Here is a 15266-nt window from a genome sequence, read left to right on the forward strand (position 1 = left end):
AGTGTATTTTTAAATGCCAAATTGCATTATTTTACTCATTAAGTAAAAATGTCAAGTAGGTAAATTTAATTGGCTATAAAAAACCTCGCTAAATGATTTAATCCTACATATTTTTATATCATATCTCTGAACGTGTCACCAATATCAGGTATTATTTAAACAGACTATAATATACTTATGTTATCAATATCTTGCAGTGTTGTAATCTAAACAATTTTGTACAAATAAACGGTATCTTCATTAATATTTGTTTTACCTTGAGCAATACAAATACAATTACATCAGTTATTAATTACTGTATGAATTATATTCAATTACTTTATTTAATTAATTAGTACTTATTAATTTACATACTAGTGTATACATACATACATACATAATTACATACACATTTTCCTATGGAGGTAAGCAGAGCGGCATTTGTAAATTGAAATTAGTATCATCAATTGATTATAGCCATGCTATGATGGGTTAAATACTTAGTATAAAAGTTATTAATTAGATTTTTGAGTCAAGCAAAAAATATTTTTTTCTAAAAACACAAAAATGATGGCACAATAGAGTTAGCTTGGCCTTTAAAGTAAGCAACTCGTGACATTACAATTAAATTGTTACGACATGTCTCTTGCCTTGTAAATTTTTTTCTTGCATTCATATTCGTCATTATGGGCAACAACCCTTACTTCCGTTTGGCCCACTTCTTCTCGGTAATGGATGAAAATTGCCCCTTTTTTGCCTAACAGCATTATTATTTATATTTAACTATACTTATGTAGGAATCTTGAAGAAAATAGCCAGTACATAAGGATTTTTAGATTAAAACGTATTTAAAACAGTTATTTATTTATAAGTGAAGCGTCCAATAGTGCTACCAATTAATAGATGGATGAGCATTTTAGTGACACCTTTGAAGATAATAATAGTTAGCTTGTTATTACACCGCCTTTTGTATAACAAATGACCATGTAATAAAATGTGTCCATAGATAGAAATAAATAGGTATTCCTAATTTATTATACTTCTAGATTCTTGTACAAAAATGGTAAAAGAATCAAAAAGTCTAAAGTAATCGGTTTTAGTTAACACATATCTGGGGGCACGGAAGTGCCCCCGCAAGTCGAGCAAAAAAAAAGCGGCACGGCCGTTAACATCCTTTTCTCGAAGCAATTCGGGCTATTTTGACACCCCTATAATTTCGTTGTGGATAAAACAAGAAGCCTGGATTTTCAGCAACCAATCAGTCATTGTATAAACAGTGTATGTTTAAAATTTCAGTCAATTTGAACCAGTAGTTTAAGAATGACAACTTGTTAAAATTTTGAATTTTGTCACTCACTGATTCACTGACTCACTGACTCACTGACTCACCGATCATCAAAAGTCTAAGGTACTTCTAGCAGACTTAGAAGCTTAAAATTTAGAATACAAATAGGGTTTAGTGTCTTAATCATGGGAAAAATTTAATATTTTCTAATTTCGGTCCAGTTTTCTAAATACACCAACTGCAACAATAACTTTGTGATCCCATATAAATACATAAGATTACAAGGTTACATTTGCAGTTAATGAATTATTATTACTGTAGAAAATAAAATAAATAGGTGTAAATAGGTATCTACTGTATGAGGCATAACGGGAGGGGGTATAGGGTGGGTAAGGGTGTTTAGCCCATGAAACTGAACAACATTCCCATAGAAAAATATGTTGAATTATGAAAAAAAAACATCTTTCCATATAAATTGGACTTATGTTCGCTCTACAAAAAGAAGTGAGATGCCATCAAAAACATTCTGTAAAAATCTCAAGTCTCGCCGTAAAAAGTTGTGAGATCTATATAGTACCAAGTCGATTAATCTATTTAGTCTCTACTTAAAGGACCTTCTGTCTTAAGTTATTACGTATGTTATTATCATGCCAATTTAAAAAAAAATACCTTTAACACAAATAGATCGACTTGGTCATCGCAAGAAAACACAAATTCGCCATTAGTATTTCAGGAGCATTAACTTCTCGTCGTGCTGTGTAGTGTGATACATACTAATAATCAAATCATGCGATGGCCAGGTCGGTCTATTTGTTTTAAAGGTATTTTTTTTTAAATTGGCATGATAATAACATACGTAATAACTTAAGACAGAAGGTCCTTTAAGTAGAGACTAAATAGATTAATCGACTTGGTACTATATAGATCTCACAACTTTTTACGGCGAGACTTGAGATTTTTACAGAATGTTTTTGATGGCATTAGGTTTATTTTTACCAAAACCGCTTCTATACTGAAAATGTGCTGATCTCGTTATAGGTTTCTAATTAATATAAGATGAGGTCAGCGATTTTTGCTTATTTTAGTAAATGATATCGAATATTACATATGTACACTTAGGAACCCTATTAGGATTATGAGGACAATTTGGAAAAGCTGAAAATATGTTTTCCATTTAAGTATCAATTCTATATTGTGCTGATTTTGTACATGTCCAGAACCTTTAGTGCATGTTTTCAAATAGACAAATACGTAACAAATATGTAAACACACCTATAACTTTCGAAAACACTGGTGCGTTGCCTAGGTTTCTGCAACCATTTGCGTGGGCAAAAGGCTATCGCTGCTTATTATTTTATAATGAATCACATGTAACTTTATTTACATCGGTATATTAGAGAGAAATGGATAATTACTACAAAGAATGCAGCCTATATAAAAGCATTTCCTTTGCTACTCATTCATAATTCATGACGATCAAGTATAAAAAACCTTAAACAATGTTTCTAGGTAACTATAAAATATTAAATAGACTCTCGTGCATACGAATACTAACCACTAGATCAGTGGTTTCAAACCAGTGGTCCGCGGAACTCAAAATATGGTCCGCGGAAGTCAAAATGTGGTCCGCAAATCATTTTAAAATTTTAAGTTTTCATTATTACACAATATTTTAAATATACGTGCATAGTGGTCCCTGCTAACAAGAATAATATAAAAGTGGTCCCGGACTAGAAAAAGGTTGGTTGCACTAGATAATATTCTTAGTAGTCGACCTTGAGATGGTGATTGGGAGCACCATAACTTAGGCAATTGTTTTAAAAAGTAGATCGATTTAAGTGACTGATCAAAAATCCTCGCTAGGTAATTTTTTTTATATAAGCTGCTCCCGAGCAAAGAGAATTTGATTAACTAACGAATGAATGACTAAAGTGCTAAAGTTTCAAAATATATCTCTGGATTATACAAAGGTGCTTGGACAAAGATTTTTCTTAATACTTTACGCTGGTAAATCTACCTTAAGATTTAAGATGGAAGATGCTGCAGATGCAACAGCAAGTAGAAGGTTTCTTCAAATTTCAAGCATCATCGTAAATATTCCTTTCCAATCTTTTAAAGATTCCTCTACTTACAAGTGTCATACAATTGTCCCTTCATTATAAGCTCTGTACCTCAATTTTCCAAAGAAAGTAGTATCAAAACTTTTACGTTTTATGAACGGCAGCATGTCCGCTATTACTAAAGTCTTAAGATTCCCGCTCCCGCTCCCGCTTCAGCGTCTGTCACTCAGCGTGAAAGGAAGCACGTCCGTCTCGGCGGCCGGGCGGCCGAGCGTGACGCGCACGTAACAACACCGTTACGTAACCGACTGCATAATTATGCGTATGAATTACACATGACTGTCTCAACTGTGATTCTACTGCTAAATAGGGTGAAATGTACTACAACATAAGCTAGGAAGATCTTAATGCATTTTTATATAGAAACTGCCTGTGATTTAATTATTAAGTCGGGGAAAAAGTCTTTTCGCATTATAGTATGTAAAAACGTTCATTGAAACTGACCAACGTTGCAGGACTTTCTTTACAGTGTCGAATTTCTTTAACAGAAATATTCCTATATCTATCTATAGGAACTACTGGCCCGATTTGTAAAATTCTTTCAGTGTTAGATAGCCTCGATATATCGAGGACGGTTATAGGCTATATATCATCACGCTACGACCAATAGGTGCAAAGTACCAGTAAAAAATGTTACAATAACGAGGATAAATTTCACCCATTCTCTCTATTGTGACGCATGCGAAGTTGCGCGGGTCAGCTAGTCTGCTTTTACCATGGTAATAATGTTGTATTGTATGATGTTCCAGGCCCCGCAGACGGTCCGGCTCGAGCATCGTGGTGCTCGGCGCGGAGGAGGAGAAGCGTCCGCCGCCGGATGACGACAAAGACATGCTCACCATGCTCTCACTATCTTCTGACACCGGTACGTATAGTAGCAAAAGCCCTACTCAAAACTAGTGAAGAAAGTCGGGGCTAACGTAAGGTCTACCTTACGTTAGCCCCGACTCAGTTAATAAAAACTTCTCTAGTCTCTTCTTACCCCTATGTGTAGAAGTCGTGGTATTATGTACATATGTATGTAAGAATAAAGATGCGTCTTATAGATAAAATTGTCATATACCTACAATAAGGCAAACTTGATTGTAGGACATGTCTGTCTTAAGTCAGTTTTGACTCAGGTGGTCGCTCAGATCCTAAGCCACGACTTAAGAAGCTGCTCAGAGGTCGTTCTAATTGTTAAAAATCGTATGAGTAAACGTCTACCTGGTGTCGTCCCGTACAAAAAGAACGCATGAAATTGCATCAATTTGTTGTAAACTTAAGGAACTAGAGAGAAACAATATTTTTATTGAGATTTAGGATGCCTAAAGAAAGAGTTTCCTCTAAAAATCAGTAAAACATTTTTATAAGCTGAATAACGATCTAATCACCAAACACGAAAATCACCGAAGCTTCCTCATTGACTTGCAAACCGAAAATCGAAATATGCGCAATAAAATAAACAAAATTTACCCAAATACATTGATATTCTCTCCCAAGGTGGGAGTTTTTTCCCCAAAACTTTATGATTTTTTTCACGAAACGAGCAAAGGTATGTCTCGACGAATAATTCAGGGATTCATTAATTTCTTTTCGCAGAGATCCTTCCATCCAAGTTATTATTTCCCTTTTGTGTCTTCTCTTGAATAATTTTCTCCTTAATGTAAGTTTAAATTTTCTTTTTGTGTTTAAAATGAAATATGTACTCGGATTGTTTTGTAAATGTTTAGCTTGAATGAGATTTTATGAAGGATTGCTGATATTGTAATCAGGGATAGATATTATCTTCTTATATACATAATAATCAAAATTTAAGGCCTAACTTAGTATATATCAAATTATTTTATAGATAATATTGACATATCTTATGTTAAAAATCTGTCAAGACTGCTTTTTTTTTAATTTTCTTGTACGGAGAGGTTCCGTTTCCATTTGCTTTACCTGCTTTTTCTGCAACCATAATTTATTCGATAGTCATTGCTTTAAAACGGCTTTTCAACTTATTTACAACAAACTTCACTGATATCTAAAGATAAATAGACCTGAGATACTGCTAAGATTCCGTTACAATAAATAAAATCTTGCATATCATTGAATTCATTCAAATAATCAAACTAACAACAAAACTACCTGAGCGAGAAGGAGAATCCTATTTTTTGCCAAACAGATGGTACATGATTTTGAACAGTTTTTGCCAGCCATGACCTTCAAACACACAATAGAACAAAAACCAAGAAAGATATGTACCTCTAATTAACTAAAATACCACTTGGCTAATTCTTTTTAACTTTAATTTGACAATTATCAATGTGCGTAGTTATCTTGTTCAGTAGTGTGATTCTTTACCACTATCGACTACCGACAATCGGCTAGCTATCGAAAAAAAATGTTTGACAATCGGTTCAGTGCCTCTAGCGGGCGTCGTAGAAACTATTTTGGCAATACATTTTAATGACAAATTCTCGATACACGAAAGTACCGGCTGTACAGAGCCGTGCTACTGAAGAGCAAACTTTTTGAATTTGTGTACATAATTGGTGTGAATAAATCGTTTATTGGTTCAGTATCTTTTGCAATTTTAATTATTGTTGCCAACTCTTTTTCCTTCCAAAGTTGGTTTTACCCAATCCATCTGATAACTTTTTCAAAATATTTTTCTTTTTAACTGCAGCGCCGAAATTATATTTGGGCTTATTTATTGTCGCTGATTTGCTACGACTTTCTGGCAAATTCTGTATTGTTAATTATTTTATCAATAATTTATAATATTAGTATAGATTAGAAGAAACATTTAAAACCAGTCCATCTTTAAAATCAAGGAAAATAAATAAGTTTTTGTATATCACTTCCATTTTTTTATTATCTAACTCAATGCCTAACCCCTCCCCCAATACAGGAGAATACCCAAGACCAGCAATGGGACACTTATAGGTTAAATTTATTTATTAACTAACTCCGGTGATCTCCTATTAGTCAAAGGCTATTTTGCTTCATAATTCCTACCATAATCTCATAAAAGCATACTTACCCATAGACAGTGTATAATGCACGGAGTGGATGAATCCCTGCGGCTGATGTGCTCGAGTCAGTGAGTTACATCGACCGAGTGCCACTGACACTGATGCTCTTGTACGTGATAGATTGCTTGATTACTTTATAATGTTTACTAGTTTACACAGTATAGTGCGCAATGGTTACGGTATGTAAGGTAATGAAAAAAAAATTATAAATACTGTGAACATTATTTTGAAATTGTGTTTATTTAAGAGATTATAAATTACTGTAAATCCCACAAGTAAGGGTGTGCTGTATATTTACGATATAACATTTTGTTATTACCTAGCGTTCAATATTAATAATAAGTTACATAGAAGACCGGGTTCTCATAAGACTATTCCGATACCTAATAAACAAGCCTTTAATAACTTCATAACTAATATTGTTTCGTTACTTTCCAGGTCCCCACCGCGAGATGGCGGTGGACGTGCCAGACAGTTTCATCGCGCGCAACAAGACGCCTCCCCGCTACCCTCCCCCGCGGCCCCCGCAGGTACGCCTCCGGACCTCCAGGGACGACGAACCGCTCCTCTCCTCCGGTGGCTCTTCCACCAGTTTCGGCTCCAAGCAGTCCGTCCTCCACAACACAGCTCCCAGCTCTGACGGCTCCGGCAGCTTTAAAAACAACAGCACCATAGAACTCCTCTCCCTACCCCAAAGTTCAGACGGTTCTGGAAGCTTCGGGAGCAAGAAAAGCAAAGGGTCTTCAGAAACAGCCAAATGTGGAGACTTGAATTCGGAAAGATCAGATTCAGTTGCCTCAAACACGACTCACAATTTGAGCGATCACAAAATCCAACTGCTGATATCGAATGGCGAAGACTCGTTGATCGATTGTCGAGAAGGAGTGACTTATTCTGCTCGGACCGACTCTGTGTTGATCAGGGAGGCTGTCTACGCGTCTTACAAGCTCCCCCCAGGGTTTGACACGACCCCTGTACTCCTCGGAAGGGAGGTGGCCGTGGATGTCCCGGACACGTTCGTTCAGATCGTGAAAACGACCCCCAAATACCCGGGTACTGTGGACAGAAAGAGCGTGGCGTTTCAGGTAATGGGCACTTTGCTACGCATGGTTGTCATGGGACAGTTGGAGATAGATACTTGGGATCTTCTGGTGTGTCGTCTTAGTTCCTTGACTGAGTGCATTGACATAGGACTAAAAATAACAAGAGTCACATTCTAAATCGAATCTATTTCGTGTTCCTGATGCGAATTCTGATTTGCAAGCTTTTAATTCGATTAATTGCATGTCTTCTTTTCGCCAATATCAAAGGGAAAAGAACTTTCCTTTAATGTCGTATACTGGTTCTTATCTAAATTAAATTTAATTCGTGACCGTATTAAATATTCATGGCCACAATGTGCTAATTGAAGAAATAAACATGCTATAATTATGGCGTAAAACTATTTTTAAACATTATAGACAAATTATAGTACTATTTAACAATTTCAAAGGAACTAAGACGACTCGTAGACCGAGGGTAATCGTGGTACGTATTCGGTAACATAACACTCCAATACTAACACATTAAGGGACTTAGTAAACTAACAATTAATCATTAACATCGTTATGGGGTAGACCTTAGTGTTAGTTATAACATCATTCATCATCAATATACATTTCATCATACACAATAATAGTGAAAAATTCAAATCAATTTTCGATTCGGTAGGTCTGTTCTTAAAACATGTCTTTCGGTGAAAAAACAATATTAATTAATTAATATTAATCTATTTGTGGATAAAGTATTAGATAGCTTATCAGATGGTATCCTGACAATTGTTTTTATTAATTAACTGTCACTTTTGTAGCAGATATGTCATCTGAGACTAAATAGCTAGCTGTGAAACTGGCACTAAGTATCCAAAAAATTGTGGGTACAGTCGACAAAGACAAATCTGATTGATTGAATATAAACAGAATGGAAAACAGCAATTTTTTAAGTGCTTATAGCCTAGCCTTTTGAGAAGGCTTCGAAGTGTATGCTTTCAGGTAGTATAAGCCTTCAAGAAAACATCTAAAATAATAAATCATTTTTGAGCCATTTTCTATAATTTTAATTAAAATCAAATTTTTAATTTTAATCAAAATCAATCATTTATTGGTGTGATTTTGGGTACAGTAAGGTCTTACAAAATATTTCGTCTCTCCAAGAACCTGCCAATGGGCTTACACACTCAGCAATTGTAGCAATTGCAATCGTTAATTATATTTTAAGTAGTGAGCGAACATTCGTGTGTCATACAAAATATTTAAATGTTCAAGTACAAATATTTGTTTGAATCACATTAGCGTACAATGAGGTCACATTCCGACCGTGTTTTAAATATTTTATGTTGTTCATTCAATGTTATAAACTTCATTCACTATTTGTATAAACAACTGTCCACAATTATTAAAGATATGTTCATTCACACGTAAAGCCATAAAGAGTTAATAATTTAAAACTCGGTTACCATTACATAGTAAAAATATTTTATTTGGAGCCACTGTTTTTTGTTTCTAAAGGCCTCAAAATAAGATTATAATGGAACAATATTTTATTTTAATAAAAATGCCTAGCAAAACAAATCCATATTCTGCTTTCAAAAAATTAAAGTCTTTCTTATCCCAATCTTATTTACGTTGATCAATTCTTTATAGAATTTAGACATAATAAATTAGTTTTCCATACTATAAAGTACGGTAAGGCTATAAAAAGCCATGGCCCTAAACGAGGCTCGTTTTAAAAATAGTATTTTTATCTTCTTTGTCGTCTAGATAACGTTTATTAGTCGTTCACTGTATGTAATTATATCTGCTGTCATGTCTCACCTTCACCTCCTTTCGATACACTGATCACGATTATGATTATGATTCACTTACTTTTTGTAATCATGTTAAAAAAACCCAAGTTTAGATATTACTTACGACCGAGTGAGGTGATCTTACTTAACTATGTTATTGTTTAACGAACGTATCTTAAGTACTAGTTATATAAATTCCAAATTAAAGTTAGCTTTAAAATAGATTGTCATTTTCAATAGTTAGTAATCGGTATTGCGCCTTAACAAAATACAGAGTATAAAGTAAAATTAAACGATTTACAATTTATCATTCAATTCATCATTGTCATCGATTACAGATCATAGCTACTATAATAATGTTACAGCAATTAAGGGTGATATTATTTTCAAGAAATGGAATCTGTTGAGCTAAAAAAATCGTATTAAACAAAGTCTAATTTCAAAATAATTAATTTTAGATGCATTACATACTAGTGGCGCCAACTAGTGTCAGTTTGATAAAACAAAAAAAACGGCTAATGTTTATTAGAGCGCACTTTAAAATCACGAATTGATTTAACATTTTTATAGTACACACTTCAACATAAATATGTATTTGATATTCATCCTATATAAAGAAAGGACCTTTTTCCAAGTTCTGTCTTGGTCAAGGTTGTTTTGGTCAAGGTATTTGACATTGGAAGAATGTCAAATACCTTCACATCATCACAGGTTCCATCAAATCACGCTTTTTGCACTAAACGCTCTTTCTGTGGCGAATTTGAAATTTTGGAAAAGCTTCTGGATTTTGAAAAAGTTCAAAAACTGAACCGCATTTTGGCTGTTTCTTGCTACGGGATTGCTGTTTTTATGTTTTTATTCGAGCTGTATTTAAAAATGTTTTTTACAATTTCCAAACGATAGTATTTTCTGTCCTATTCAAGATAGAAATGGATAGTTGTAACTAAATTCTTGGGAATCTACATCTTTGCTTGTTGATGTTTGAAACTGAACTAACTCCATCCAAAATTATTTGTAGTTTATTCTTACGTATTGACGTCGAATTCTTCTTTCTACTCAATATTCTTCTCTATAGTCTTGAAAGATCCGTTCTTTTTCCGTATTATTGCTTTCTGAAAATATTTTTTATGGAGTCCAAACTGTTGTCAATAATATTACTCAAACGACTTGCAGTTATTGCTAAACCTAAATATTTAGCCTATTTTTTTCGCTAACTTCATTGTCTATTCCACTAAATATTGCCAAGTCTACACGTCACTACTTCCTCCTTATATTGAATTAAGTTTTCAAGTAACTGTTAGCAATAAGGAAACTTTATCACGTCAACAAAAATATTACGCGCCCTTCCAAAATAATTTCCCATATGAATAGTTGGCAAGTTACCCCAATATCTCATACCCGTACCCAAATCGTGGGTATAATCAAGTGTGGATGGGTATCAACCCTCCAGAGGGACCCTTAATGCCTTGAATTATGCGACATTATCCTCCTTATTACCCTGTTGCACAATTTCATATTTATCCAACGTAAATAGCCAAATAATATGAAATATTGAACATTTTGTGCCAATATTCTCTAACGTACGATATTTACACACATTATAAATGAAATATTAAGGTTCGTAATTTGAATTTCAGCGCTTTTAGTACCTTTTATGGAGTGTAAATGGGTTGAAATAATGAATTTGAAATACGTGTTTCGTTTCAAATACTTTATATTCTTTCGATTGTATTATTTTTGTATAAATTCTGTGTCTTATACGTGTCAATAACTTTTCCTTTTCAGGTTTCTAATCAATATTTTTATGTAGTTTTTTTATACGATTTATGCATGTTGGGGATATTTATTTTACAAAATGGATACTGTTATACAATACTGTAATTTTTGCGGAATTAATTGCTCAGTTGTATACTTGTTTTGAACTAAGTTAAGGGGATTTAAAATTGTAATTCGCGAACGAAAAGTTGTGCTATTAAAATTTGTTTGGAAAGAGACAAAAGTTTTTGAATGTGGTACCTAAGTGGGTTTGAAAACATTAAGTCGTAACATAATACTGTCATTTTAACTGCAGTTATTCTTATTTAGAACTTGAGCAATAAATTCTAATAAACTGGACAACACAGTGGCATTTTAGCAAATTGAGTTTTTGTTGTTTAAGTTGTAGAAATGTTTTTTATTACTGTGTTTTATAATGATGAATTGTAAATATAACTTTTAGATTTAAAGTAATGACTAGCGTTATCTCACGGTTTTGCTTATCTGCAATTACGTAAAATAAAAAAATCCGAATCAATTATTCTCTTGTTGTTCTGAAACAGTTTTAAAATGATGTTCCTAAGATTTATGTGCTTCAAAAATCTCATTTTTAGTTAATTTTTTGTTATAGTTCGAATATTACAAATGCCATGCGTGTTTTCCTATTTAAATAAATATGTATGAAGATTATAAAATAGTGTATCGAGCCAAAATGCATGCTCATAATGAATATGCCTTTATATGGAATAAGGGTTGCATTTTGGTTATATATTTTATGAAAATAATGTATTTGGGCTGTAGCATGGGTGAAAATATTATGCGATATGAAATTGTACCTTTAAATATTTACTGTTGTGGATATGATTTTCTATTAATTTCGAATAGTTAGTAATACAAAATCATTTCTTGAGATACGTATTTGTAAAATCTTTGTTATTTTGTTGAAATTACAAAGATTTGTCCTAGGTTCGACTCCTAGATTTTTGAGAAAATTATATTACAACCTATTCCCATAAACAATCTCGATAGCACTGATCTTGCAGACTTTTAAGGGTACAATATTTTAATAATCTAGACCTAAAGAATAAGTTAAATGGCTGAATATTATTTAATAAGTTGGATTCTTGTGGAATTTATTTCAATTATTTATTGTTTGTTAAGATCATTGACTTTGTAATTTCTAACTTAAACATAATTACACTGCACCCGAACCTTCGAAATACACAGGTTTAAAATATTGTGCCCTAAAATCTTAAAAATACCACCATCTCTTGACTGCCTTCCCATTTGAATGAACCTCTCATCATCCAACGTATTAACCCTCAATCACTCCACAGCAGGTGAACGGCACGGCGAAGACCGTGGCGCCAGCAGTACCCCCACGGGACTCCGGCGGAGTAGCCCCTCCGAGACCACCAGCTCATGATGTCACGAAAGATCAGATGGACTCCATCAAGAAATATCAAGTAAGTGCCTTTGATAAACAGCTGATGATTTTTCTGGAACAAATTATTGAAGTGATGATTCGGATTTTGTGAACACGGATTCGGTGATACGGATAATTTTCGTTATAAGTTTATAAGAGTATAAGTGGTTTGTTCAAAAGATGCTTATCGAAGAAATTTTATTTTATTTTCTTCTGAATGCGGGATGCGTCTTTATGTTTGAAAGTACTTTTATTTAAATCTGTCGTATTTCGAGGCCGATATCTAGGTATAAAACTGCGTGAATCTTTGAAATAGTTAAGTATTTAAAAGCAACTCAAAGGTATAGGTACTTAAGTACCGGTAAAATTAATATTTACCTATAATTGAACAGTTTTTCTAGATGCGTTTTAAAAAATCAAATTTTGAATTCTACCCACCTTTCTTACCCTTTAATAATAATTGAAAATTTTGCGGTGTTATTCGACTCAAAATTATGATGAAAATAATGAAGTCCTTTACGCAAAAAACAATGTGTTTTCTCCCTTGTTTTGAAGCAGGATCTTCTGAGAGGGCTTCTCAAATATCATTCACTGGGATCATCTTTATGACCTATTTTGAATGTGAAAAGTCAATAACATCAACTATTTTATATTCACTTATTCTATATCGGTTTATCCTTGACAATTTAGCATAAATGACTTGCATATTTTTCTTTAATCCAAGCAAAATTAAATAGATAAAGTAACTATGCAACCTTTAAAACACTGTTATCTTACTTGAGAGACTAATGGCCAGTCTCACCTTTGAATAAGTACCGGTTAGCTTATCAGGCCCAATTATGACAGGTATTTTCATACATGTACTGTCATTTTATCCATGATATACGCTATCCGGCACTTCTATAACCGTGCAACTGGCCCTAATTTTATTATTTTTGAAATAAACTCGAACAACGAAACTCTATAATCATGCTCTCTACAAAACTAATTTTGACATACTCAAAAACCTCTTTATATATTTTTCATTTTAACCCAGTGGATTATGACAAAGCCTAGACAAAACATAAAATATTATAATAAAACGGAACAGCACGGAAAAAATACTAGATAGCTATCATAACATTTGAATGCGCGTGCATTGTATAAAATATATGAAACCGTTGCGTATTGTATTGTATGACTTCCTGAATACAACAGATTTTGGTTGGATTAGCGATATCTGTGACGATGTAAGGTCATTGCCTCTGCTTGCATATAATGTATAGTTAAAAAATATATAAAATATCTAAAATGCTGTAGTTTTTAAGAATGTCTTATAAATTTTCTAGCAATTCCAAAACAAACTAGCTATTAGTCTAACTATTCTTCAAAGCCTATGCATACAAAGGTGCGTTAACTATAAGTCGATCGTCTTACAATTTAAACAAGCTTCCTGCCCGCGTAGAATTTCACTACCTTCGGGATGGAATTTCCTAAAAACCTGTCTTAGTGTTCCAAGGCATCTTCACACTAAATATCAACTTTCTCTGTAGTTTCGTATGTGTGTTGTCCATCAGTCACTCACACGGTAACGAAAGAGTTCTAGATATTGATGATGATGATTGTTTATTTGTTACTAAGTTATACTGTGTAACATCTCTTTATTAAAGAAACCCAAGTCGTAGCGACGTCAGGTGAAAATATATGGCGATTTTCGTTTTATTTTTCCAGTCAGTATTAGGACCACTGAAGCTCTCTCTTTAAGCAATTTAAGGGTAAATGGTAAATAAAAAGGTGTCAGTGATCCCTAAGTGTGAGGACTAACCCCTCCCTCATAACGGGAGGAGACCCTTGTCCAGTAGTGGGAAAATAATGGATTAAATTAATTTATGTATTTTATTTATAAGTGTTCCCATGATTACGATTTTCATAATGCTTTTAAGTGCTTAAGATATCAATCTATATGTTATAATTCTAAGTATTATATTAATGTGTAAAATACATACGAAGTCAGAACAGGAAATCGTCACGATTCTAAATATTCTCGGAATTCCGACAAACCACAATATGTTGATATATCTTTATGTTTCAAGGTCTCTCGTATGTTACACATGTATGCCTCTAAATATTATGTGGAGCTAAATTTATTTATTTCATTTATTATTTTGTTGAGTATCTTCTAAATATAGAAGTGAAATATATCTGGTTGTACAATTCTAGCTAATAACAAAAGTTGCTCGTAAGATATTATAATACGGTACGGACTTCCAGTCAAATCAGCTATTCTTTATGAAATGTCAAAAACACACGTTAGTGTAGAAGAACGACATAGTGACGTCACAGTTTCGTTAATTCGTTGGTATCAAATGAGTACCTAATAAAATGTTTCAATCTGTAATAATGTCAATTTTAATAACATTATTTACGAATAAAAATGAACTACATAGCCTGAACATTTTACGGTTAATTAATAATTTTTAGTTAACCCACTCAACTACCCAATTAATAATACTTAACATATTTGTTTCTATAGGTTTATGCAGATGTTCGAAATGTTTTAGCAATGACACAAGAATAAAAGCGAGAGGCCTTTTTAGTATGTTAATATGGATAATGAAAATCTTTAACGGACTATATTTTGATATAGTTAAGTCGTGTTTGGAAGATCAACTTCATTAGACTAACATCATTTTGAGATACAAGCTTCCTTACGCCTTAAATAATAAATCAGTAAGTTCTTTACAAGTACAAAACAAGTAAAAGTATTTGAGATTTATATTCTATTCAATGTCGACTTTCATACGATTCAATAGTGTGATTCTTTTGTACAGTATCTGCGAGCGTTCGTAGAGTTTAATCAACGAATTCTTTTACTTGAAATTCTTCCAGTATTCCA

At 33.2% G+C, this 15266-nt stretch overlaps 1 protein-coding gene across 3 annotated transcripts in view; it reads left to right on the top strand.

Annotated features, from left to right (window-relative positions):
* The window catches only part of sdt (MAGUK p55 family member stardust), a 189931-nt gene that overhangs the window by 88164 nt on the left and 86501 nt on the right, over positions 1–15266 (top strand). For 2 of the 3 annotated variants that reach the window (XM_076121312.1, XM_076121313.1), the window contains 3 exons: positions 4134–4249; positions 6825–7471; positions 12303–12431. In XM_076121312.1, the coding sequence (XP_075977427.1) occupies positions 4134–4249; positions 6825–7471; positions 12303–12431 (892 nt within the window). The remainder of the gene's footprint in view (positions 1–4133; positions 4250–6824; positions 7472–12302; positions 12432–15266) is intronic. The other variant, XM_076121314.1, reaches the window with a different exon arrangement.

The sequence above is a fragment of the Anticarsia gemmatalis genome, chromosome 12 (genome assembly GCF_050436995.1).
Source record: "Anticarsia gemmatalis isolate Benzon Research Colony breed Stoneville strain chromosome 12, ilAntGemm2 primary, whole genome shotgun sequence".
In the NCBI taxonomy this organism is placed as follows: Eukaryota; Metazoa; Arthropoda; class Insecta; order Lepidoptera; family Erebidae; genus Anticarsia; species Anticarsia gemmatalis.